The 26,874-nt window shown below is 34.9% G+C and overlaps 1 protein-coding gene across 1 annotated transcript; it reads left to right on the plus strand.

Moving 5' to 3' along the window:
• Positions 1-22,441: 22,441 nt before the first annotated feature.
• On the plus strand, positions 22,442-24,241 carry LOC108363966 (mitotic checkpoint serine/threonine-protein kinase BUB1-like; the record flags this gene model as incomplete). Its single annotated transcript, XM_017617507.1, has 2 exons — positions 22,442-23,257; positions 23,324-24,241. Coding segments are annotated over 2 exons (1,542 nt in total), but the record flags the coding sequence as incomplete, so codon positions are not given.
• Between the last annotated feature and the right edge of the window lie 2,633 nt (positions 24,242-26,874).

Raw genomic sequence — 26,874 nt, forward strand, 5'->3', positions numbered from 1 at the left:
CTTTATTTAGTATAAAATACACTTATTACTAGCCGCGGGTTCAAGGTCAACAAAGAATATTGACATCGGCAATTTTGTAACTTTGCTTTTTGCGTTCACAATGTTTCAAACAGTGTGACCGTGCTTGGCTAAATAGTCTATAATATCTGTGATTGGCGTAGAAAAATTAATGTTTTTTACAACAATTCTATAGGGTTTTTCTTCTTTTACTTGATATGTGTGAAAGACAATATTACTAGAATCTAGGTGATTGACTAGTGTTCTGTAGGTGTCATTATTTGTGGTCACTACTCTTGCTTGTCCATCTCTGCCTCCTTTGTATTTAAAGTTTTCTTTGCCAATACAGTATATTTTGCTTAGCTGCACATCCTTCTTTGCACGAAAAACTTGTGCACGTAACCGAAAAAGGCACTTAAGCGAATTTTCTTTACTACTTCAATGAGGAAGGTATCCGAATCCCTATAAAACCAAATATTGGCGGAGCGCTTACCATGTAGAAATTACTGCAAGCGAAATTTTTACCGATTGCTATCTAATTATCTATATAACTACATAAATTGATAGCCATTTTCGTTGTTCTGCGAGATGAGCAAAATANTGCACTTAAGCATAGAGGCAGCAAAGCAAAATATACTGTAATAGGAGAAAAACTTATCATCATTTTGCTTATGTTGTGCACCTGCGATATAAAAATAGGTGGTGGTTTATGAGTAATCACTGTAGTTGGTACAGTTACAGAGTCTTCTGCTTCGATTTGATAATCTCCGCAATTGTTGTCATCGTTTTCTATGGCCAAGGCCACTCGAATCGATGTTTTTTGTGTTACTCAGTGCCAATTGTAATTCACTCATCTCAAAGGGTTCATCAAGGAATGGGTTATTAACAGACGTCGTAGCCCAATGTACCGTTGTCCACAAAATAATAGAATGGGAATAATGGGATATTTTCACCAGTTTTGCCTATTTATCTTTTGTTTATTTAATCTTTATTATTTTTTATAAAAGTCTAGCTGGTAATACAACAAGCGCCATATAAATTTAAATTTCAAAGTTTGTACAAAATTTCACCTAAATTCCAAACTTTTTAATCAGAATCTTTAGAAAAAATGTTGGTATGTAGTTTTGTAGCCCATTTAATTCTAGTACAAAGAGGTGCAAGTTTCAAGTTGGTAAAAAATTTCGTTGATTTTTGAGAAATATGGGTAAGTATTTTGAGAAAAAAATAATATATTTTCTTAAGTTTTGCGTGGATATATGTCAATTTATTGTTATAGTTTACTTGGGGGAACAGCCCTAAATCTTGGCAAAAATGAATAGTTATTGTGATTTTCTAAATATGCAATTTAATGTTTAATAGTTATAACTATTGAACTGATCCCTTCATAAACAAATCCAGCCTTAAATTTGTCATATATTTTTCGTGTCTGAAACATTGATTATTTGATGTTATATAACAAAAATGGATTTCTTATGATATGTATACATAATTACACAATAGGGCGGGTCGAAAATCTTAATTTTTCTGAAATTCCTTGGTAATAGTGAAAATATATTGTATCATGAAGTCAACGACAAGCCTGCAAAATATTAGTCTTTTATTTTAATTGTAAGAGACCGCGCATCGACTACCAAGTGACCTACAGCTCACTAGTCGGATAAGACCAATTCTTGTTAAAAATTCTGGGTTCAGCAAAAAGGTGTGGTGCATATTATTAGATAACGAATCCGTTAACGCAAAATATTAAGTCAAATATAATTTCTCGCAGCCCTTAAGCTTATCGTTAACCTCAAAGTTATCTGTTTCAATAAAATTTGAATTGTTCTCTTGATAATTGCACTGGCCTATAGTCAAAAGATTTAAAGAACATCATTAATATTGCTGGCGTGCATTTAGATCGCAGGTTCCAAATATTCTAATCTTCTTTTAATATTAGCTATATTTTGCGAATTTTTGCAAATTTAGGAACAATTTCGGTAGCTCTAATAGAAAAGCCATTATTTTCCATCATCGTGGAAAAATTTTGTTTATGCAAATGAGTATGGAAACACTGAACAGGCACAACTTATAGAAACACGAATTAGTTTACTTATGTTTACGCATACAATATAAAAATTGCAAATATAGGAACACGACAAAAAATTTTGTTCAACAATTTTTTTATTTTTAAATAATTTGTTTAAAATCTGAACGATTTTCATCATACTATTATCACAAATGAGTAACAGTAAGTATCATATTCAATTTGGTAATCATTACGTTCCGATCGAGTTATATTTACCAAAGTTATATCGAAAAATTTAAGTGGATCTCCAGTTTTTTCTAAAAAAAATTCTCTTCAATTGTATAGATTACAGAAAAGTGTGCCAGGGAGTGACTTTTTCCGTTCAAGCTGAATGCAAAGCAATATCGTCCAATTGGAGAGTCCTCAAAAGTATTTCCCAGGATATGTTAAAGACTATTGCATTTACCTACAGTCACTTTTTCACATAATGGAATTTACTTAAATATTTATGTACAGTGACGAGCAAAACTGTAACATGGTGTAACACTTTTTACTTCAGCCATTGCTATCTTTCCAAGTTCTAACGACTTTCATACTTTTGTTGTATATTCTTGTTGGTACATCTCTACTCCCTCTCTCATAACGATTTGAAGTCAATACAACAACAATAAAAAAACCAGCGGACAAAAATGTAAATTAAGGCAGATGTTACAGTTTTGCACTCATATATTTTTAAGAACTTTTTAACAATTTTCACGAAAAAAATAACTACTAACATAATGTTCAGTACTCTTTTGCTTGTTTCAGTTCCTGGATGCGATTTGGCATACCTTATTTGTATCTCTGTAAAAATTCAGGAGGTATATCCTTAGTTTGCTTTCACAGCTCATGTACTCGATTTTACGGACTTAAATACTTAGCTGCTTAAGCTGTGCTTTTAGTTGTTTTCGCAAATTCTCAATGAGATTCATATCCGCGGATTGTGGAGGTTTTTTTAAAATAGCAAGTTTTTGCTTTTGCATCCTGTCTTTGCGAACATATGGGCAAATCCTAGCGTTGCGGACGTTATGTTTGGACGTTTCTTTTAACTTTTTTGCAGGCAAAGACATTATAAGTTAACAATTTTTTGTGGATTAAGGGAGGGTTTATAGGAGTACTTATGAGAACAAAATAATGGAAATTTGAATTTGTGTTAATGTCGGTGTATTTGCCTTCGAGATTTATGTTCGGACGTTACTTAAAAAGGAAGCGATCTACAAAAATACTTTGAAGAGAAAATAGTAAAGTTTACAAAAAGTGATATAAAAGCAAACTAAAGGTTGGATTAACTTTAAAACAATTGTATATGTGCGTTCGGGACGTTACGTTACGGACGTTACTCTTTTTTCCGTTGAAAAAAGTGATTTTTTTTTTAAGCGATATTGTTGTATTTTATTAAAAGATAAAGTGTTTAAACCAATGCTATTTAGAGCTCTGTTTCAAAAAGTAAAAGTGGCAAATCAGATTTCTCAAATAAATCTGAAAAGAAATATGATATAAGAATATGTTGTATTTTTTTTTTGTCACAAAAATGAGAGAATTCGAATTGCATGCATTTTTTGCGATTTTGGTTGACTATTTCTCGGATTCGCCCATATGGGTGATTTTTCAGCAGAAACTCTCATTTTTCGACTACATCTAGCAAATTGTGTTGAAATATGAACAGATACTGTTCTTTACGCATAATGTGTACTAACAGACCAAGAAAATTTTTGAAATACAACCCCAAACTATTATTGACCGACCACTGTTATTCACAGTTTGCCTTACATGCTGCGCATGGGCTTAATTTGGGTCTTTGACCCAATACCATGCCCGGCCATCTGATTGAAAGCGATTAATTTAGTCTTGTCAGACCAAATAACCTTCAATTGAAATTTAAAAATATGTTTTTTATTGCACTCTGACCGGCCTAGCATATCCCAATAGACAACGGTTCGGTTTTCGTGCGATGCAGCAAAATGCTGCCACTCTCGCACATGTATTTTGATAAAAATGGTTTTTTCTTCTTTTATTATGCCTTAGCGTTCAATTTGACAATTCTTCGCCTCGCTGTCTACTGATTTGCATTCAGTTTTAATAACTTAAGCGCTTCTGTAATAGTGGCTGCATCGCTACTTGCTGCTAAGCTCACAAGATATCGTACCGTAATATTTTTTGACAGACTTCCTTTGTCCTTGAGAACACTTTAGGCTATATTTTTTCTCGGTCTTAACATTTTCAAGTAGAAAATTCCACAATTTTTTGTAACTTTTCGTTCCTGATTAACTATAATATTTACTGGTGATCACTTCTTCTATAAATTAGAATAGAGAAAAAAGTCATCTGACTTCCACCTAAGTAAGAGATAACTGTCAAATGCGAAACTGAGAGTGAGTGCAAAACTGTAACATCTGCCTTAATTTACATTTTTGTCTGCTGGGATTTTTATTGTTGTTGTATTGACTTCAAATCGTTATGAGAGAGGGAGTAGGGATGTACCAACAAGAATATACACCAAAAGGGTGAAAGTCGTTAGAACTTGGAAATATAGCGATGGCTGAAATAAAAAGTATTACACCATGTTACAGTTTTGCTCGTCACTGTATATCTAATAAACTCCTGCGCGATTCCATTTAAACGGCCTAGCAAGACATCCGATCGCCGCGCAAATACTTTCCCTCCTTTAAGCTCAAATTAGTCAAGAACGTAAACCTACCGGTACGTAATCCCCAGTCAGCTGACACGTTCTGTCTTACCAGAGCGCCATGTAAATGAAAATTCAACACCGCAGAATTTTTCTGTAGTTGTAGCCCGTAGCGCAGAAATCTGCTGAACTTAGATTTTTCCGTGTCAGCTGATTTCTTCCTTCTATAGATGGTTGCCACTTCGTCAGTTTTGCAGATTGTAAAAAAGTTATAATTTCCTATTCAAAATACGTATAAAATATTTGAAATTTACTATTGTATAAGCTTTTTTGTTGAAAACTAAGTAATTTATATTTAGCTATGATCACTTATAGCACGAAAAATGGTAGTTGAAAAGGTAAGTATGAAAAGGCATTGATGGGTGGCAATACTGTAGTAAGCAACACAGAGGGCTCCAGTAATCGACAAAATTCTGCGTATACAGACTGCGTTTAAGTATACGTTCTGCGTTCTTGACTAATTTCAGCTTTAAGCCCTGTATGCAGATCTCAAGAAAACGGTCAAGAAAAAATTGCCATTATTTCGCGTGTGTGTCCAAGGAATTTTGTCATTTTTGATACTTCACAGCCTGTTGCCTCACTCTTTCCTCAAGAAATAATGGAACGGGCATATATTTCTGTTGCAAACCTGGGTTGCCTTGTGCGCTTTTTTCACAAAAAACTTTAGAAAACCGTAGTAGAAAGCCTAGTAAATTTCTTAAGAACTGCGTACTGCCTTAAGGAAATTTGACTCAAGAAAATTTCTTAGCCATTTCTTGTACGTCATTTTATATGGAGTTTTTGCTTTTCTTGAGAGCTGCATACAGGCCTTTACTCTCATCGTTCGGGTCAAGTGTGAGTAAGCATAAACCAGTTTCTGCAAGCGTACGTAAACTACCGATCATAGCAAGACGCGTAGAGGATTTACTTTGCCTTCCGCAACTACTGCGAGTAAAAGGTATTTGACAGTAGAGTACTCTACTGGTAGTACTTGAGTATTTTCGAAGAAAACATACATTTGTGGTATCTGAATAAAACCAATGACAGGAATGTAGTGGAGCGATGATGAGACGACGAGCAAAACGTACTTTCAACTAAAATGCTGATATACATACCCAAGTACATATGTATGTATGTGCATAGATACATATGTGCATAGATACATATGTGCATAGATACGAATGTACATAGATACATATATAAGTGTCCGCATATATTTTTTCTCGTCACTTGCTCTGTCGCTTCACTGCAGAAAAACCAAGTTGTGGGGAAAACCCTGACGATATGCGTACAATTGAAACCATGGGTTTGGAGATAGCGCAAATTGATGTGAAAATTTCAATTTCATATTAAATATATTTATGTATGCATGTACATATGTACATATGTAAAAATGTAGTTTCCATTTTAAAAAATCGGATAAAGTTTTTCTTTCGCCATTCAACACCTCTAATTTAGTATTTATTAAAAAAAAACTCAATGAAATTCAAAAACTATCTCTTGCATTTGGTTTTACTCAATACCGATTTGAGCTGTCGCACAGTGTTATCAAAAAAGAAAAGCTATGAATGGGTAGGTTCAGAAGGCGCAGCAGTTGAGCGCAACCGTTGCTAAAAAAATCAGTGATCGTTATGCGTCTTCTGAACGATTCATACTTAGCTGTCAAATTCAACTCTCAAAGGTACACACCAACATGTTGTCCAAATGATCAGAAAAATATTACGATCATCTAACACGCAACTATTCACTTGATCAGAAGTACGCAACAACGCGTTCAGAATGTGCAATCGCTCCAGTTACTGAGCTGTTGCGCCTTCTGAACGTGCCCAATGAAAATTCGTTTCTCTTGAATCAAGTTATATGGCTGCGTATGTATTACATATGTACATATTTCCGAAATTTTTTTTATTTGTAAAGGCTCTCAAGAAAAAACTAAAAATTCATATAAAATTACGCCAATAAATGGAAAATAAATTTGCTTCTATAAAAAATTTCTTAAATCAGTATGCAGCTCTTAAGAAAAAAATGCTCGTGCATCTCTTGCTACCATGTCCAACTATCGAATGTGAAAATCGGCACTTTCAAAATTTTGATTTGCCACTAATAATTTTATTTCGTATAGCAGCATTGCTTAAGTTGTTGTTTTTGACAACTTATTTGTTGGTTAATGACTGCAAATAGTTTTATAAAAATTAGAAACGAGAAATAATACTTTCATTAAAATATAAGTACATACATGGATTTAAAAAGCTGCTTGAATACAAAAGTTTTATGCAAATGTCACATTAAACAACTGTCTAAATCTACGTTATTTTTTATAAATAAGGCCGCAAACATTTCCTTACATCGTCAATTTCCATATTCTATTTTTACTCTTTCAATTTCACTGACCAGCGCCGCAAACGATATCAACTAGTAGGCTAACAACCAGAATTGAAATTTAATACGCAAGTACTTACAGTACTACAAGTATACAGAGAGTAGATTTGCTACTCCCTTTTGGCAGCAGCAAATATCTCTCGTACGCGATGAGAGAAAGTAGAGTACTTACTTTGGTGGAGTAAAAGCGCAAACAGTCAACGACGTAACGTAGACGTAGGCTGACGCAGACATGATCTACCTTATGGGATTCGCGTGTTAACGAAAACTCACCACCGCATGGCGGTGACGTTGCTGTTGTTTCTCTCTCTCTCTATCAACAGTAAATTTTATATGCTGCTACGTACGTCAACCTACGTTTACGCTACGTCGTTGACTAACTGCTCCTTAATAGCAAGTACGTCAAGTATTTACTTTCTCAACGCCAAGTAGTGTATGTATGCGGAAAAAGAGTAACAATGTGTTGGGAGTAGAGTACAATGCAAGGAGTACTTATTGAATGAAATGCGGCANAACCTACGTTTACGCTACGTCGTTGACTAACTGCTCCTTAATAGCAAGTACGTCAAGTATTTACTTTCTCAACGCCAAGTAGTGTATGTATGCGGAAAAAGAGTAACAATGTGTTGGGAGTAGAGTACAATGCAAGAGTACTTATTGAACGAAATGCGGCAAATACACTTGCGCTGGACTTTAATATCTAAACACTTATTGCACGTACCCTACTTTCATATAACGGCAAATTTAGAAACCGCGAAAACTGTGCTTCTTCCGTGACTGATGACACCATTCCGCACCAATTTTCAAGACTGCATAAATGGTCTTAAAATGGGCGTTTCTCACCTTAATAGTAATATGTTAATGCTTGAAACTACTATTAACTTATCAAACGATTCCTATTTGACAATACAGTCACCGACTAACCTCTGACGTGTGCGGACGTTCACTCTTTTCTTGGTGTGATATCAGTATTCGCTTATTGTCTGTTTCGGCATATCTCTTTCGTTACTCTGTGACGCTCTCTAGTGCATCAATTCATCGTTGAACAAAAGTGCATACATATTTAATTGTAAGTGGTTGTGTGAAGTGTGTTCACAATGTCCCCTGGGGCTTACAATCTAGGGGAAAATAGGTTCGCCCCACTTTCCTCTAGTTCTCATACAAAACGGAAAAAACCAACAAATCTCATGAATTTTTCCCTGAGCTCCCCCCATTTACATTGCAAAAAACGATGATCCAAAATACATAGTGCTCAAATCACTAGACGACAAAATACCACTTCTACCACCACACCATCTCTGAGTTTCGCGACGGAAGTCTTCTTTTGCTGGTTAAAAACAAAAAACTGCTGAAAAGTTCATAAACACGAAAACTCTCTCTAATGTCTGTAAAATTTCTGCCAATTACCACGAGCATCTAAATTCGGTGAAAGGCACGATATTCGCACCATTTCTTAATCACTTGCCTGAAAACGAAATTATTGAAGACCTCGAAAATTATGGAGTAAGCTCAGTGTATGAATTTCAAAAGAAGGTTGAAAGTGTCATAATCCCAACAGGTGCAATGCTTCTCACTTTTGATGCATATAAGCTACTTGAGACAATTGATGTAGCCTGGCGAAAAATATATGTACATACGTCCCTATTACCCAATCCGATGCGCTGCAAAACCTGCCAAAAGCTCGGACATACAATAAAATACTGCAAAGGCCTTCCTACATGTGCAACTGTAGTCTACCACCACACGATAGCAGCGAATGCTCAAGAACCATGTGCGCCAATTGTTCAGGCGAACACCCTTCCTCCGCAAACACCTGCCCTAAATTTATGCAAGCTAAAGAAATCCTAAAAATAAAAACCATCGACAAATCCAGCATGCGTGAGGCGATAGCCAAATACAGAGCTCAAAATTCCCTCAACACTCCTTTCACACCCTTTTCAAAGATAATTTCACTACCTGCGCACACAGCCACCAACAACACATCTACTACAGCTTCTAAAATACAAAAACCTTCCGAAAACGACAAAACAAAAAATCCACCTCTAATTATAACAAAAATTTCAACCTCTTCAAATGACACCTAAACCGTCACTAGCTCACCAAAATCCAATAAATCTATCGCCTCTTCACGCGCTTCAAGCACGACCACAACAACAACCAATATAACCTCAAAAGTCTCGATCGCCAACTCACCTACAACACTTTTTAATCCCACCTCAACCAAACTCTTCTTATTTAACAATCCCACAACCATCACCCCCACTTTAAGTAACCATTATATATTTCCCTCGCCTACAAACCACAGTATACAGTAACCAACCTTTTTGGGTTGTTGTTGTAGTAGTCGTTGTTGTTGTAGTTATATTCACTCCTGAGGAAGGCACGGGGTTGTGTGCTGCTATTTAATGGCCTTCCTCAGACTTTTTCTTAGATTTCAGGGTTGTGTGCTGCATTATTATTAGATAAATAAATTTAAGTATTTGACAAATCGTGATTTTATTAAAAGAAAATTATAAATGGTGTTGAAAAACCAAACAAACGCTGGTGCGAAATCGCTATTTTTGTGTATTGTTAAAATTTATACATGGCGTATTGATGGTAATACAAGCAATTTATTCTTTTGTGGACTTTATGTTACTGCTGCCAGGTTTTGTTATCAATATAATTAACACAAGCTTTTCCGCATGGTTGCCTTTCAATAAATAGAATAAACAAATATTCGCAAATAAATTGGATTTATTTTATAACTGACAACTAACGTACGCTTTTTTGTTATTTTCTCCATTTTGATTTTGACTCTTTATTACCGCCAACAACTTTATGTGTATACATATTTACAAGCTGTCAAAATTTTGCGTAGTCCCATGAGCTAGGTAAAAACTATGGCATTCGTATTCACAACGATAAATCTAAAAATTTTTATTTGGTCCTTCCAAATTTTCTCTTTTTTATCAGTTGGCAAAGGCCCTCAGTGGCAGCGCTCCGAGCGTTGAGATAGTAATTTCATGTCAATTAGTAGAAAAGTTCCATGTTGAAAATCTTTTTATTATGGCGAGAAAAATTTACGTTTCTGCTGTGCCAATTCGTAACTTTTTACTGCTGGAAATTTTCGACAGTTGCTCTGGTGAAAAAGAAGTTGAGCAATTAAAATCAGAAATTATACAAAAAAGACTTGTCTTTACTGACATTTATTCTTCTAGAACTAAAAGCCATGCATTTATTAGACGCCTTAGTAATAAAATTAGAACAAAANTTCTAGAACTAAAAGCCATGCATTTATTAGACGGCTTAGTAATAAAATTAGAACAAAAAAACTCTTCAAAACCATCAGGCCGGGTTGAAAATTTTCATTCACCTCATAGTTAACAAAAATTTACAATCCGTAGTACTTTTCTATCAATTCGCAAATGCCGTTTGCACAAAAAAGGTTATGAAATGCGTTTTATTTAAATCGTTTAGAAAATGAGTCATATATGTACACCATTTTATGTGGAATTATTCAATAAATTTTGTTTTACACTATACTTTTTGAAACTATTTGGAGTTAATTATTTTTTGTTTCTTAAAAGCAACCCTGCGTGGTTGGAAGGCGTGTGTACTAATAATTTCATCCCTAGCATATTCATCCCCGAGGAAGGCAGTCACCAAATTCACCGAAGGTTGTTTACTGGTTATATTGTGAAATAACGACTGTGGTGGTCTAATGCTCTCCGACTCAGTACTAGCTGAGCCAAAGAGCATCGCTGATCACGACAGTGACTTCGAAATGTAATGCATGCATTTCTCTCAGCATTTGACTACCTGCACTCTGCTCGCAGAATGCCAAAATTAGTCACATGCGTGTACGTATACATGTATTCATTCTCCCACTACTTTTTCTTTCTGCATTTCATATCTCTTGTTGTTTAGCATGTTATTAATATTGCAATGGAATATGAATCGTTATCTTAATAACTACCACGAACTTGAAATTCTTATTAAGTATTACTCGCCATCTATAATTAGTTTAAATGAAACCCACGTACCTCATAACCAAATCGTTTACACTCCCAAAAGTTAAATAGGACATTTTTACAATCTTCCTCAAAATGCAAGGAATTGCAATATTAGTAAAAAGAAATATTCAGCACAAGCTATCACCTTTTCAAACGAACTTCTCAGCACTAGCGATTGAAATCAATACTACAACCAAGTTGGTAGTAGTTTCCACGTATATTCATCCCAGAGAAATATTCTCACCCTCAGATATTTCACAACTTCTAAATCAATTCAGCACTCAGTGCATTGCTGGAGGCGACTTTAACTCTTGGAGCACGATCTGGGGATCTGAATTCACGAACGCCAGAGGACAAAAAATCGAAGACGCGTTAATCTTATCCAACTTCATATGTCTAAATGATGGTTCGCCCACCCACTTTTCGACCCACCGCACCTTCTCTAATGTTGACATTACACTTTGCTCCACAACCCTTGCACCAAACTGCCAGTGGAAAGTCCTAGACTCATTGCATGGAAGCGACCACTTCCCTATACTAACGCAAATAAATTCAAGCTACAACCAGCACCCTTTTAAATTCACACCCAGGTTCAAAACCATCCAAGCCGACTGGAAGAAATTTAGTCAGCTCATTTCACCATTCCACAAACCAAACCAATTAGATCTAAAGAAAACCGTCCCTTGGTGGAACTCTGATCTATCCACACTCCAAGTAACCAAGCAGAACTTGTGGCGTCAGTACAAATCTGTTCGCTCAACAGAAAATCGATTGAGATACAAAAAGGCAAACGCACAATTTAAAAGGAACGCCAAAGCAGCAAAACGAAAGGCATTTGAACAACTTACCTCCAGTATTAACCCTTCAACAAAACCTAAAAAAATATGGAATGATATAAAAATACTTGCTGGTTCTCCAAGACAATCATCCTTTTCGTGCATTTATTCCCCGAACGGACCACTTTCCGACCCCTATGCTAATGCTAACCATTTCGCTTCGCACCTCTCCATGTCCTCGTCTGATTTATCTTTTTCAAACACTTTCCGAAACTTAAAAACCGAATGTCTAAACCAAGAACCAGCAATCTCCTACTCCTTATCTCTTGCAGCTAAGCAACTTGAGTCCAAAATCCTCCCATCAGGATTAGAATTTGCCCTCTCCACAGTTAAGGGAAGCTCTCCAGGCCTTGACAAGATTTCATACCCCATTATTCAGAACTTGCCGAACTCAGTCAAGAGTAGACTACTTAACCTCTACAATCGCATTTTAGAGAGTGTACCCTACCCACAATTTTGGAAAACAGCATGTATTGTTCCAATATTAAAACCCAACAAATCTCCTTCGGAAGTAAACAGCTATAGGCCGGTTTCGCTGCTTCCCTGTTTAGGAAAGCTACTAGAAAAAATTATTGTTAACCGCTTAGCGTGGTATGCTAAAAAGAAAAACCTTATAAGTCCTAATCAAGTTGCATACAGAAAGGGATTTGGTACCATAGACGCGCTCTTACACTTAGACTATTTTATTTCAAACGCTTTATCCTCTAAAAACCACGTGTCTTTATTAGCGATAGACTTTCAAAGAGCATTCGATCGTATCGGCATACACATAGTCTTAAAACAACTGGATACTTGGAAGGTGGGTCCAAAAATTAAAATGTTCGTTGAAAATTTTCTACAGCATAGGAAATGTAGATTCAAAATAAATGGATTTCTCTCCAACATTGTGCTTTTGGAAAACGGCACACTACAAGGTTCACCATTATCTGCAATTCTATTTATTATGGCCTTTGATGAAATTGTTCTCCGAACAACAAACATCCGCGGCATTAAATGTCAGCTTTATGCCGATGATGTAGTCTTCTACAGTGTAACAATTGAGTCAAGTCACTCAAATCTTCGAAGAAATTTTAGCAGGGTTAACATCATGGTCGCTGTCTGCTGGTATCAATTTATCTATTGAAAAAAAAAAAAAACTCCTGCACATTTGCAGAAAAATAAACTGTTCTAATCTAACTAACCTCTCTACTAACCTAAATATAAGTCTTGTTAATGAACTTAAAGTTCTTGGATTAATAATTGACTCTAAATATAGCTTTAAATCTCATTGCAAACACGTTAGAGACTATCTCTTGACAAGATTAAATATAATAAAATATCTAACATCGAAGAAAAGCCACATTCATTCAGCCATTCTCGTCAACGTTACCAGAGCCCTACTACTCTCAAAGGTTGAATATGCACTTCCATTCTATGGCAACTGTACCGCATCTGCGATCAGCAAACTCTCTACGCCTTATCATGTGGCAATACGGAGAAGCATAAGAGCATTGCCAACAACACCGCTAAAAAATCTCTTTGCGGAGACTGGCTTGCCCACAATCGCCAAAAGAACAATCGATTGCAGCCGTCGTTTACTCCCAAAACTGCTATTCACTCCAAACACTCTTTTAACAAAAGACGTTAGCAACGCGATGTCAAGAAAACGGGAGCCAAAACTCCTGCCACTAATCTGTCGGACCCTGAAATTCCTTAAACTACTTGGGATTCCATCTACTTCAAGGCCTAGAATATCCACTAACAGTCCACAGTGGATGATTAATAACATCCCTCATACAATTAAAACTTTGCAACTCCCAAAAGCAAATACGCCCAAGGCAATGTATGCGAAAGAAAAATTATCTTACAGCCAAAAAGGGTGGAATTTCTTGTTTACAGATAGCTCGAAAACACGCGACAACACATCATTTGCTGTAACAAAAGAAAATGGAGAAATTATTCGAGACGGTCTCCTCCACCCAATATGCTCCGTATTCACTGCCGAAGTCTCCGCTGTTCTCGAAGCCATCACCTATGCGAAGCTCCACAGCGGCAAGTTCATTATTTGCACTGACAGTAACTCATGCATCGACGCCATCGAACGTCCATCGAATGGCCAAAATGAAGTTGCAGCGATACGCAATATTTTAATAGCTACACCCCAAAAAAAAAAAATGATGTGGCTACCAGGGCACACAGGAGTCATTGGAAATGAAAACGCCGACACTGCCGCCAAAAATGTTGCAAAAACACCAAGCATAATGTTTAACTATATATCAAAAAAATATATCTGGACTGCAGTTGCAAACGAAAGGCGCAAGACGCAAATTGACAGTTGGAAAACCTATGCTCATCATTATTCTGCTATCAATCGCTGCCGAAAGAAACCCACCTTCACCGCCCATGTGGCTCCCTCAAAAATTAAGCCATTTCTTCGCCTACGCCTGGGACACACAATTATCACGCACGCACATCTCTTACAACGTGTTCCACCCAGTAAGTGTCCTTTTTGTGATGAGCCTGCATCAATTCAACACATTCTACGTTGTCCAATCATCGACACAACCCGAAAACAGGTCCTAGGTACTACGGAGCCCTTCGATCTTTTGAGAGAGGCTAAAACCATGAACGTTGTAAAGATGTACAAATTTTTGAAGGCGACTGACTTGTTAAAGTATATATAACATTAAAGATAATTTGTTACTAACCCCTATTAACATTTTAATAGCTAAGCTTATTAAGCTTACAGACAGCCGAAGGCCCTTGTTGCTAGCGCTGCCTTTCATTTATTTGTTTAATAATTTATTATTGTACAAATTTCTAAAAAAAAAAATAAAAAAAAATATTTGACAATACATGTTTGACTTCATTCACCACGATCTTGAAAACCGACCAAATCGGCATGACCAAGTTCATGGTCATTTTAATATTATATAAACATCCGAAAACATTAAAACGTTTCAAATAAATCTCGTCTAACTTTTTTTGGTTGCTGAAGTAATGAAGAATTGAAAATTCATAAGGGAAAATTATAGTTTTTGTAAGTTTTATCTTAATATATTAAAAACTTGTAGACTTGTTGAAAAATGATAAATGAACGTGATGTACTAAATTTAATAACCCTTTATTTGATATATTGTCCTGTTTATAATAATTTTAATTATTTAATTTGGTTTTTGTTCTACAGACGCCTCTATCCAACTTCTATGTAGAATTGCTTGGTGATTCCGAAATTCGGGCTATTTTTTTTCTATGGATACGTTTTCGAGATATTTGCAATTTACCGTTATTCAGCTTAAAGCAAAAATTGGTTCCTTTTAATCACGTATATCTTACTAACCCGCCGCTGTGGTGTAGTGGTAAGCAGTGCGCGCTACCACTCCGCAACACCTGGGTTCAAACCCTGGTCAAAACAACATCGCAAAAATTTAGAAAAAAGTTTTTTCTTAACAGCGGTCGTCCCTCGGCAGGCAATGACAAACCTCCGACTGTATTTCTGCCATGAAAAACAGATTCTCATAAAAAATACAAAAAACTGTAGGTCCCTCCGCTTTGTGTGACAACATCAAGGCGCACGCCATAAATCGGAGGAGAAGCTCGGCCAAACACTAACATATGGGTATTTCCATGCGTCGCATACGTGACAGTCGTACGTTTCAATGTGATACAAACAAGGAATACCATTTGTTTTCTTTAACTTTTTTGGGCCATTGTATAGCACATAATTAGCTCTATATTTAACCGAAAAATTAAAACAATCGAACTGCTTGGTCCTGAAACAAAAGCATTTAAAGAGTGTCGTTACGTGACAAAAAATGGAAGTAGATTTTATCTTTTCTTACAAAATCGCAAAACTCTGCGATTTGTGGATGGCTATTTTCATGACTCTTATTTTAATATGATTTGGAGCAATTCTAGTTGTTTTTAGAGTTTTTTGAATTAATGCAACTTGTTTCAATTTTCTTTTACAACCACAAGTGTGAAACGTCACGTGACGTAGCGTCACGTGACATAAATTTCCATCGTTATATTTTTGTTAATATTGCTTTTAAATGATTTTTTAACGCAAATAAAACATGTATTTTATGTATAATATACTTTATATTTTGACTTCAGCGCCAATTCAGGGTGAATTTGTTGGAAATTTATGACTTATTATGTTTTAACTACATACGCCGAATTCGAACCAAAACGGACCATAAATACGGTTTTTCGAAATATCTCAACCTTGGCGCCACCTAGTAAGGCCATTTTACGCAAACATGATTTTACTTACATAGCTAGTATATATTTTAAAAAGCAGACAAATCGGCCCGTAAATACGTTAGATATAAGATTTTTATTTTTTTTTGTCGTGTTGGACCTTCCGATGGAAACACCCATATTGTAAGCGCCAAGCTATTATTATTATTATTATCTTACGAACCAATTTAAAAAATCTTAATATAAAATACGGCAAATGAGAGCCAATGAAATTCTCCATAAACCGTATATACACACATCACTTTCCGATAGGGCTTATAGTTTCTGACAAATTAATTAACCATTCCATTTAATAAAAAAATTAAAAAAATCAAACTTTAACAAAAGAAACATTTAAAAAATAACAGGTTCTGCGCCAAATTTTTGCATTTGTACTAAAGCCTGTTCTGTTAAAAAAAAAAAAAATCAAGTTACTGATGAAGAAAATCGATGGATAAATACGAAATAAGGAGTGGTCAAATGAAAATCCGCAAAGATTTTATGTATGAAATACGAGCATTAAAGCGTGTTACTCGGGTGTACGTGGCATATGAGTAACACACTTTACTGCTCGTATTTTATACAAAAAATCTTTGCGGAGTTTCATTTGACCACTCATTATTTCGTATTTATCCATCGATTTTCTTCATCAGTAACTTGATTCTTTTTTTGTAACAGAACAGGCTTTAGTAAAAGTGCCAAAATTTTTCACAGAACGTGTTATTTTTTAAATTTTTCTGCTGTTAAAGTTTCATTTTTTCATTAAAAAATAAAAAAAGCTGGAATGATTAATTAATTTGTCAGAAACTATAAGCCCTATCGGAAAGTGATGTATGTACGGCTTATGGAGAATTTCATTTCATTTCAATTTAATTTGCTGTATTTTATATTAAGATTTTTAAATTGGTTCGTAAGTTATACGTGATTAAAAGGAACCAATTTTTGATTTAAGCTAAATAACGGTAAATTGCAAATATCTCGAAAACGTATCCATAGAAAAAAAATTAACCCGATTTTCAGAATCACCGAGCAATTCTACATAGGATTTGGATAGTGGCATCCATAGAACATTTTTTCTGTAAACCAGTGTAATTAACCATTCCATATATATTACAACTCAAAGTTTCATTTTCAAAATTCATACACTTTGATTCAATCTCGCGGGCTAAAGATCAGTTTTAATTAATCTTTCGTGGCCAATAACAATTGGCTTAGACCTAAGACATCATAATATTACTATTACAATACGGTCAAATGCCTTTTGTTTTTCCCCACACAAAATCAACCCAGCTTATTACCCAAGTTTAAAACTAAGTTTCTTGGTGAAATAATAAAAATTTGTTTCGAGTTTTTGAAAATAATATTCGGCCCAATTATGGTTGTCGACGTCGATGTAATTTTTTCAACAAAAAATAGCCCTCGTAGGTCCAACTCCAGCTACGCTGAGCACAGTATTTTTGAGGGAATGTGTTTCTCGCAAAAATTCTGTGGTAAGCGTAGCTATAGCTGGACTTACGACGGCTATTTTTGAAGAAAAAATTACATCGACATCGACCCGACAGCCATACCAGGGCCGATTGTGTTCTTTGTAAAATTGTTTAGGTATTTTTACTGTACACTTATAGAAATAAAAGAAAATATGCTTAATATATAATAAAAAAAAGTTGCGATAGTATCGATAGTGCAGCTAAACTATCGCAAATTATCGAGTGGCCCAACTATGGATAGTTTGACAGCTCTAGTAGATGCCTGAAAAATTAGGCAGGTACGTTGACATAGGGGAGATTTATCGTGATCATTTCTTAAAGTCTCAGTACTGACTCCATTTTTGCCAATAGTCACATTTTGCGGTTCTTGAGTACCCGTTGCACTACCGTTTCACAAAAATAATAACTTTTAATGAAAAAAATTTGTTTCCGCTATTTTTCTAATAAACAATTATATATAAAAAATAAACTAAACACAACCTTGTAGCTCATTCAATACTAGTATAGTAAGTGCAAGTTTGAAGTAACTAGGACTCAAGGAACATAAATGCAAGTAGAAGCCATTTTGACATTGCTCTCATGAGGACCAAACTTTCAAAGTTCAACTTGTTTTGTGTTTATTTCGTTACTCTCGGAATGTCGTGTAGTTTTGTTTTGAATATTCGTTAAAGCAAATTTTAATTTTTGCAGTGCTGCGCAGTTTACCTTTATGTACATGTAATTGTTCGGCTTTTTCTAATGTGTAATAATTAATATTAGTTGCGTTCCTTATCAACCAGAAATAGTCAGAAATACTTAGTCCGAAGTAGTCAGATTCAGTCCAAAACGCGTTAACTTAAAAATGACAGCAGAAATGAGAAAACAACTGTGACTCTCTTCAGTCCCAAGTTACAAGATTTAGTCAGAAGAATTTTTGCTGGCGAAATCTTGAAAGGTGTCAAACTCAATGACATTAGTTTTGTTGTTGCCATTCTTTTGACTAAAAATTTGGTTTTTGCGTTCCTTTACTTTTTCCTGTTACTCTCTTTTAGTTAGGGCATTTTCCTTTCGCTCTTGCATTTTGACACTATTCAGATTTTAGTCAGAAAAGATAAGGAATGGGCCTATTATCTCGAACATATCGCACACCGTCTTCAAAAGAGTCACAACTCAAAATAATATGTTTGTCAGAAAATTCGAAAAACTATTTCTTAGCACATGATAATCATATGGGCAAGGGCTACTTTACCTTAGGTTTTTTTTTAACAAATTATAACAAAATTTGCTCCAGATTTTGCTGAAAGGTAACTAAAAGCTCTGCGTACATTTTGAGCGCATAATCTCAAAAATGCCAAATTTTGAGTTGTGACTCTTTTGAAGACGGTGTGCGATATGTATGTGTAGGGTTCGAAATTTCTGACTTTGGTATCGATACTGAGTACTCATTCTGGCATCGAGCTCATGGCATCGGTACTCTAAAAGTATCAGGGAAAAAGTATCGATACTACTCAGTATCGAACTCATTAAATACGTATTTAATATTAATATTTTGAGATACTAAAATTATTTTATTCTTCAATCGTATATCTAGTTATTTCCTGAAATTAAAACAATACAAGTTTAAAATATTTGATTTTTATTTCAATGCAGAACTTACTTTCACGTAAGAAGTAATTTTAACGTTAAATGTAATACATACATATATACATACATATACATATACGTTCACGAATTTAAAATTTTATTAAGATTTTTTTTAAACTTTTTGGGTATGCATTTTTGTAGCCTATTCAATTTTAGTATAATAATGTGCAAGTTTGAGTTAAAAGTCAACGGTAAGAGGCTACACGTAAAGTTGAAAAGGTTATAAAACTGCATACCCAAAAGGTTTCTAAAAATTCTGCATTTTCGTGAACTTTGCGTAAAGTTTTATGGCCTTAAAAATGTTTATAAACTGAAAAATTATGAAAATGTCATTTTATTAAGCTCTTTAAACCTACTTTATTTTTTATGAATAAGGCCATTCAACTTTAATTTATTTGGTTTATGCAACAGACTACACGAAATTTCAGTTTATTTTAAGTGATGGACAAAATTGAATGATAGTAATCCAATTAAGCAAAGAAAATTGGGTTGCCAATGGAAGAAAAAATTTAAAAAGTGTGTTTTTTAAAAAGTTTTCGATCCAAATAAGGTATCGAGTATTAAAGTACTAAATAAAATAAAGTAAATTAATAAATAAAAATTTACTTAAGAACGTTAGCCAGGGAAATGTAATTTTTTATTTTTCATTCCACACGCTCATTGTAATTTTTACTGTCCCGAAAACTTTGACGTTTGGAAGTTTGACGTCAAATCGGATTCTATCTGTTTTGAATGTACCTTGGCTCTAGGACTAACTGACTAACCAGAATGGTGAGGCTGTGGTATGTAGCAAGAGCTGTCAAAAGTTAAAATATTCTAAGTGCTCTAAACTGCCCGCAATATGTAGCTGTGGTTGTGGTGTATGTAGCTTGCGAAATAGTTGTGGCTGTGGTACTACATTCTGGTTATCTAGCTACGGATGATTTTTGGCTCTTTTTTTGTTGAAGGTTTCGTTATTTTTCTTTTTCTATATAAATAAATCGTTGAACTCACTTTGTATGAAAAAAATTACTGACACCCCCAACAAAAAAAATTCCAAAAGATTAACACCATTTTCCCAAGGCATCCTGAATTACTTTGTTCGCTGCCCGAATTACGATCGCGAATTACCCCATTCCCATGGGTACATTCTTAATTCGATTTGACAGTTCTCTGTCTCTGTGTTTTATTTTTGTTTTTCTTCGTTGCAAAATTTATGCAAAATGTAGGTTCTTCCTAAAGATTTATAAGTTTCCGTATTAAATTAGGGTTATACACATTGATAAAATTTACTTTTCGTACTAGAAAAAATGCAAGTTTTGGTGTGTGAGCTAGTTTCGATAAATTTCCGATAAAAATTAGAGACGGCCCGATTTGTTCGTAATTCGCATGGTAATTGGATCTGCATTACCAACAAATTAGGTAATTCGCTCCCAAAATTTTACATGGCGTAATTCGAAAGGTAATTGGAGTGCGAATTACGAATGAGAGAGCGAACTACGTAATTGGGGTGCCGTGGGAAAGCCGTATTAGGCTTGACTAGAAACTTTGAAACGATTACTCTGCGTGTCAGCTATTACTATTTCACTTTGTTTTGATTCTCAGTACTTGTATTTGCGCCCGTTTAATTTGTTTGGGGTAAAATTGGATAAAAATTACAATTGAAATAAATGTATTTAAGCGTATAAAATTGTGATTATTTTTGTATAGCATATTTGGAGGCGTTTTATTAAAAATAAGAAAAAAAATGATGTATTGTGGACCGATTTTCCGTCATCCCTTGTCAAATTTGGTTTGGAGACAAACCGGTTCGTTCGAAAAATGACACTGAAGATGGCACAACGCCGAAACCGGCTTGTCTCCAAACCAAATTTGACAAGGGATGGCGGAAAATCGTTTCACAATACATCATACTCCTACCCTGTCGGAAACACAAACAACCAAAAAGAAAAACATAACAATTTGGCATAAATCTTTATATGTACATAACCATGATACAAAAATTTAAAGGATTTACTTTTAGCGTTGTAGTTGCTCTGAAAATTTCAATTTTATAAAGTAGACAAACTTCAAAATATAAACAGAAAATATAAATTCAGCGAACGGTTTTATCTTTAAATACTTGTATCATGTACATACCTACATATAATATATGTATGAATGTATGAAAATAAAGCTGCATTTTTGTTTATAAGCTCATACATATATAATCATTAAAGGAGACAATACAATTTGAGATTTACTGAAATTTACCTATCCATTGGTTGAGGTTAAAATTAAAAAATTCGTAGCACAAAGCACAGCTCTTTTCCGACGCCACTCAATTGAAAAATACCAACTAATAGTGATACGCAAACCGGTTTGCGCTTTACGATAGTCGATAACTTTTTTGTGCTTACTATTTTCAGAGTTACCATAAACAAATTTTTCTGTGATATCTATTTATCTATTACTATTTTTAGAGTTACCATAACACATTTTTTATGATATAAATATTATTTTCTAAATATCGATTCAATAAAGAACTTCAGTAAGAAAAAAGAAAAAAGACTAGAAAAGGCCAAATGAAATTAAGAAAAAGTTAGAAAAAGCTAAAAGCTAAATCACTTATTTTGAGGCTAAATGCATTCAAAAAAAGCTAAATTTAGCCTGAAAAATGCCGAAGTGGCAACACTGCATGCAACATAAGGAAATATAGAGCAAGAGCAACTGTTAGCAAAAACCAAAACCTTGGTTGATATATCTAATATATCTGAATCATGAACCAAAACCAAACCAAAATTTAAAGTGGGGTACAAATTTTTAAAGGTTGCATCGGGTAAGCAACAATTTATCGATGCGAGAAATTAACGCGCTGATGAGAAAACGAAAACTCGTATATCGAGACGATAAAGTGGCCGGTAATCTAAAGGTTATACAATAAAACGGCCCTAAGTGTAGCTGTATTACACACTAGCAATAAAAATAATTTTTTATGTTATACTGCACACACACGTGCAAAAGCGCCAAGAAAAAAGCACAAGAAACAATATTGCACAGAACACGCCCAATCACACCCGAGGTTCAATCGCGAATGCGTGTTTAAATTATTACACAAATTCCGCTATTAGAAAAACTATTGCAACGGTCCATGAATCAATCTATGTCATACCGAGTTGTAGTACGCCCTCATATTTACTTACATATATGCTAATGTTTTCATTTTTTTTTTTTAGGTTTTAGCTGCCTCTCCGTCGTCACCTGAATTTGGAAGGGCTAAAAATGGTCACAGCTTTCATCCTTATAGCATGGATAGCACTTCAACTCCGAAATCTAGCTCTAAGCGTTACAAAGCGAAGTTAAAGAGAATCAACAGGCTTCCAATTGGAACTGGCAGTAGTAGCAATTCATCATCAGCTGAAAATGTTGTAACCACTAATGGGAACAACTGTGCAACTACTAATGAGCACATAAAATCTCTCGAAAACGAAGACGAAGTTTTGAATAATGCTACGTTCAATGATAATGCAAATTTTTCATTTTCAAGTGCTGTTGCTTTAGACAGTTCTCACTGTTCATTGACTTCTGCTGTTGGCCGGCTCAATTTCCGTGATTCCACTTCAGCATATAACACAAGCACTGTTGCAGAAATTTCCACTTATCAAGAAAACTCATATTTTGCTACTCAGCACGATCTTGAAGCAAAAGAGCGTCGTCTGCGTAAAGCATATGAAATAATTGAGCATCACTTTGCTAAGGAAGCTATTGATCCATTCAACAGTGAACTCTGTCGAGCTTTTCTCACAAAACTAGACTTCCCAGGACTGGGTGACAGTTGTGCCAACTATAAAATAGTACAAACACCACTGCCAAAGATAGCAAATACACGTACGCTAAGTTTGCCAGATGGTGTGCAGTTCAATATTGATAAAGAAGTAGGGCGCGGTTCGTATGGTTCTGTGTACAAAGCTACAGATGCTAATACTGGTAATGTGGTGGCGTTGAAATTTCAGAAACCTCCAAACACCTGGGAGATATATATTTGCGATCAAGTGAGTGAAGTTTATTCTTGTTTCAAATTATCTGGATACTAACTCAATTTTAATTTTAATTCACAGGTCTTAAAGAGGGTCAAAACGACAAATATTCTACCCGGTCTCATGGATATTTCCGTTGCAATAATGGCCCCAAATGCTAGTATTATCGCTACTGAATTCTCGCCATACGGCTCTTTACTCGACATAAATAATAAAATTCGACAAGCTACCACAAAAGTAATGCACGAATCTTTGGTAATGCATTTTTCCGCGCAAATATGCAACATTATAAATCACCTACACATGAATAAAATAATTCACGCGGACATAAAGCCGGACAACTTTTTATTAATGCGCATACCTAGTACTGACTACCATTATCCTTCGCTACGTTTGATTGATTTTGGCTGCGCCATTGACATGACGCTATTCTCTCAACCAGAAGAAACCAAGTTTCGTAAAGTTATTCAAACAGATGGATTCACATGTATAGAAATGCAGGAAAATCGCCCGTGGTCATACGAAACTGATCTATTTTGCATTGCTGGCACAGTACATGTAATGTTGCTGGGCGAGTATATGCAACTACAAAAACGATGTGGTATATGGGACATCAAGCAGAAGTTACCACGATATTTAAAAAAGCACATTTGGTCCAAGTTCTTTAATGATATGCTTAATATTAAAATCACAAAATTGCCAGATTTGAACGAAATGCGTCAGACTTTTGATCAAGAAGCAGCACGCATGGATTCAGAATTGCAGAGCCAAATACGAACACTATCAAATATTTTACATCGGCGATAACCATGGGGATACTCTTATTTATCAAGCAACGGCAAGCAACAACAACCTACTTGATTTTTTTTACGTATATTTTTATTTTAAGCTCATTTAGACGTTGACTCCTGTGGCAAGTATTTTAAACCTATTTGTTTTGATTTAATATGCAGTTGACATAAAACATGTGTTTTCCACGAATAGATTGTAATTGGTTTATTTATTTTTGTTTTGCATTTACAGTGGGCAGTCAACTAATTATCTCGCTCTGAGTGATGTGTTTTATTCCAATACGTGTATTTTCTATTATTTAAACAGAATTTTAGGGCCACTTAAAATATTTCTTTCCTCGTTTCGTATAACTAGCACTTAGCTTCTTAAAAAAGTAGTGTCTCGTATAATATCAAAAAATTTATTAAATCTTATGATCCAATTAAGAAATGTACTTTTACCCAAAATCTATTAAATGAAAAATCGTACGTACATACTAGGGCTGATGATACCCAGGTACCCGATTTGAGACTCAAAATTTAAGGGGGTTACTCATACGCTCTGTCCAACAACTTGAGCACAATGTGCATATACTAGGGATGTTAATTTTATTCGATTCTTACGATCCCCGGATTTTCGGGATGTCGTTATCACACCCCCGGGATCCCGGGATTTAGATATTCATTACTTTTCAACAGCTTAAATCGAAAAAATTGCTTCTATCACTTCTACCATAAAATAAATAATAAATAAATGGGTTTAAAACCTACTTTTTTACTTAAAGTGGCGTTTTTATTTTTTCTCTCTTGCGCCAGGATTTATTTTAAAGGACTTTATAATTTCAAAGATATGATTAATTCCAAAAATTATTTAAAAAATTCAATGCAATGTAGAATAAAAATATGGGTACCAAATGAAAGAGGAAATTTCTTTAGAATTAAAAAAAACTTTAATTTTTTTGGAATCACAAGTACGAATAAGTAATTTTTTAAACTGATAAAGTTAGAAGGACGAAATTCGAGGATGTTATCGAGTTTATATAAGTCCTTAACATACTTTTTTTTTCAAAAACAAAGTTGCAAAGTTTGCAAAGTTTCAATGATAAATTTTTAAAAGGACATTTTCAATACTTACCAGTCCTTATGGACCAAAAGACTGAATCTGATTAAATTCTACAGAATGTCCTCTTTAATTTGATAAAAACTTTTTTAAAAAAACTTAAATTTTTTTGGAATCACAAGTACGAATAGGTAATTTTTTAAACTGATAAAGTTAGAATGGCGAAATTCGAGGATGTTATCGAGTTTATATAAGTCCTTAACATATAATTTTTTCAAAAACAAAGTTGCAAAGTTTGCAAAGTTTCAAGGATAAATTTTTAAAAGGACATTGTCCATACTTACCAGTCCTTATGGACCAAAAGATTAAATCTGATTAAATTCTACAGAATTTCCTCTTTAATTTGATACCCATACTCCTTCTCTAAGCACATTTCACTGAATTTTTAAATAATTTTTAATTACTGACGTCAGAGTGAAAAACTAAAAACACAATTTTACTATATTTGGCCCATGGTTTCGCGAATATATTCAGCCTCATTGCGTGAGTCGTAAATTATGCTAAATTGTACGACTCGACATCATTGGCATTGTCTACTGTCGTGCAGAAATAAGTAAACGACGAAAATCGTCGAAAAATATGCAGTGCTGCCAAGTTTTTCCGTATTAATACACTAGTCGAGTGGAAATTTCAGGCAATGACGTGAAGTTTTCGATACGATTCGACTCTCGAAAAACGACTTGCATTCGGCACGACTCTCGCAATGAGGGTGATTGATTTTTGTGTGTAAAATTTACTTTCGCACCGTGTTATGTATGATGAGCTAGTCATTTATAAAAAAGTATAGTTCTGTTACTGCCATCAGTGAAAATTGAAAATCCCGGGATTATGTGCTAAGAATCCCGAGATTTTCGAGACCGGGATTAGCATTCCTAGCATTTACACATGAAGGGTGTTCGGGGGATGCTTGACCTACCGTATATTTTTGGCTGTTTACATAAAGTTTGCAAGTATTATTAATAATAATAGATTGGCGCTTACGCATTATGTTAATGACCGCAGTGAAAAGGCTTTCAAAGTTGATCGTGCTGGCAATCGAGTCTAGGACCTCCCCTAAATATTATTATTAAATTTTGAGCCTCAGCATGTAAATAAGGCTCGAAAAGTTTTTTGTAAATTTTATATCGTCTGGTAGGTAAAAAAAAAACTCTAGACTACACTCCCTCCCTGTAGTTGCGTCTTTAGCGAAGAGGTATCTTGCCATTCCCGCCTCTTCAGCAAGCTATACAAGCTTGAAAGGGCTTTGGCGGGTGTTGCCCACCAGCGCTTCAAATGCATAATGCATCCTTTCGTCTAGAAACCAAAAGACGTAGATGTGTTCTAACTTCTTCAAAAACCACGTAAAGAGTCCGGCTTACAGGGTCTGGAATACAACGTACATTTCTAATAACAATAAAGGTAAGGAGCATTTTGAAAAGCTCACGTAAACTACTAAGGAACACAAAAGGTACAAACAAAGTCAACCACTTTATGGAAAGCTTCTGAAAATAGATACTCATAATACACATGTGTATCTACTTGTTATATTGGGCTTTACCCGAATTTTAATTATATACAAGCCCGTTCTTATTATTCTCTTTCACCTTCACCATTTTACTTCCAAATGCCAAAGACCTTAGAAAAGCAGTGCCAAATAATACTTCTACAATCGTAAAGTTATTCCATCAGGTTCTCCAATTCGCTTCCGAGTGTATTTGAGTCAAGTTCGCTTTGAATTCAAATATGCAGGGGTTGAGATTCAC

The sequence above is a fragment of the Rhagoletis zephyria genome, unplaced genomic scaffold (genome assembly GCF_001687245.7).
Source record: "Rhagoletis zephyria isolate East Lansing unplaced genomic scaffold, Rhagoletis_zephyria_1.1 Rzeph_scaffold_01421, whole genome shotgun sequence".
Lineage (NCBI taxonomy): Eukaryota > Metazoa > Arthropoda > Insecta > Diptera > Tephritidae > Rhagoletis > Rhagoletis zephyria.